Source organism: Arachis ipaensis, chromosome B03 (genome assembly GCF_000816755.2).
Source record: "Arachis ipaensis cultivar K30076 chromosome B03, Araip1.1, whole genome shotgun sequence".
Classification (NCBI taxonomy): Eukaryota; Viridiplantae; Streptophyta; class Magnoliopsida; order Fabales; family Fabaceae; genus Arachis; species Arachis ipaensis.
In genome coordinates this window covers 120,579,824-120,581,391 of record NC_029787.2, presented here as the reverse complement: position 1 = coordinate 120,581,391, position 1,568 = coordinate 120,579,824, and the positions used below count along the sequence as shown (strand labels likewise).

Here is a 1,568-nt window from a genome sequence, read left to right as displayed (position 1 = left end):
TGGTAAGAACTTGAGTTCTATTATTTATTTGTTATTGGGCTCATTGTTTCATTTTAATCAATCCTTAAGCCCTTTAAGTCATGGGCTTCACGCAAGAGGCTGTAATGTTCAATCTAGAGCCTTCTGTAAACCAAAAAAAAAAAATCTAGAGCCTTCTCGTTGTATCATGTTCTATTTCTCTACTAGTCCCAGAGGAATCCAGAACAGCTTCGAATTGAATAGATGAAGAAATAAGTAGGATATTTCTAGAAGCTACCTCTTCATTCCGTTCCTCCATTAATCACTATAAATACCTCGTGTCCTCTCTCACCTTCAACATCATCGAGCACAAGCATTTACAACGACAGTTACACCTACATTCTCTGCTTGCAAGAACTTAATCATCAAACAAAGAGAAGATGTCGCTGATTCCAAGTTTCTTTGGTGGCAGAAGGAGCGACCCTTTCTCCCTCGACGTTTGGGACCCCTTCAGGGACTTCCAATTCCCGAGCTCTCTTGCTTCTTCAGAGAATTCTGCATTCGTGAACACTCGTGTGGATTGGAAGGAGACTCCCGAAGCACATGTGTTCAAGGCTGATCTTCCTGGTCTGAAGAAGGAGGAAGTGAAGGTTGAGATCGAAGATAACAGTGTCCTTCAGATCAGCGGCGAGAGGAACGTTGAGAAGGAGGACAAGAACGACACCTGGCACCGTGTGGAGCGCAGCAGCGGCAAGTTCATGCGGAGGTTCAGGCTTCCTGAGAATGCCAAGATGGATCAGGTGAAGGCATCCATGGAGAATGGTGTTCTTACTGTCACTGTTCCCAAGGCGGAAGTTAAGAAACCTGATGTTAAGCCCATTCAAATTACTGGTTAAGCAAAAGTATGCAGTATACAGTGATCTAGTAATCTCTTGTTCTTGAATGTTGTAGTGTGCTTTCTGCGTGTCATGTGAATAAATGGGAAATTGAACGGTGAGGTTCTTGTATTGTATTTTCTGCGTGTTTTCGTAAATACCGAAGCAATTGGTCTTGTAACGTTTTTATCTTATACATAGTTTAATAAGAGCATAAGTAATTTCCAATACAACTTATATTCTAGGTACAAATCCGAGAATATCGAACCAAACGGCCGATAGGTACCCAATGCAACCGTGAGGCATAACAAACACCATTTGATGGTGCTATATAATCAATCACGAACTCGTATAGGAGTGCTCCAGCCTCTGGTTGGAAGTTGAGGATGGTCTAATTCTATTCGTCTCTGTTTAAAGTGAACAAATTTCAACACACTGAACCAGAAACAATGCGATCTGTTGGTTAATTTAGCAGCTACTGAGTGAAATCTGAAGAAGCAAAAGTTTAGGGATAAAAAGCCCCTCGGACAACCTGATTTTTTATCATTTGAAAATTTAGCTACATATCTTTCGGTAGATATTTTTTTGTTTCCATAGGTAAGATTCTTAGGTAAGCAGGAGGAGATTAGGTCATCTCGCATAAATATTACCACACTTAAAAACATATCATAATGCATGAATATTAAAAGTATTTAATTTTGATGAATTTTTAATTTAAAATAATTTTATATATAT

The 1,568-nt window shown here is 39.4% G+C and overlaps 1 protein-coding gene across 1 annotated transcript; it reads left to right on the top strand.

The window, feature by feature from the left end:
• LOC107631206 (17.3 kDa class I heat shock protein) lies at window positions 241-1,063 on the top strand. The gene has a single exon (XM_016334572.2). The coding sequence runs from the start codon at window positions 399-401 to the stop codon at window positions 852-854; it is 456 nt and encodes a 151-aa protein (XP_016190058.1). The 5' UTR covers window positions 241-398; the 3' UTR covers window positions 855-1,063.

Excerpts from the sequence above, each read along its gene's own strand:
- LOC107631206 (XM_016334572.2), top strand. The coding sequence starts at position 399 with ATGTCGCTGATTCCAAGTTTCTTTGGTGGCAGAAGGAGCGACCCTTTC.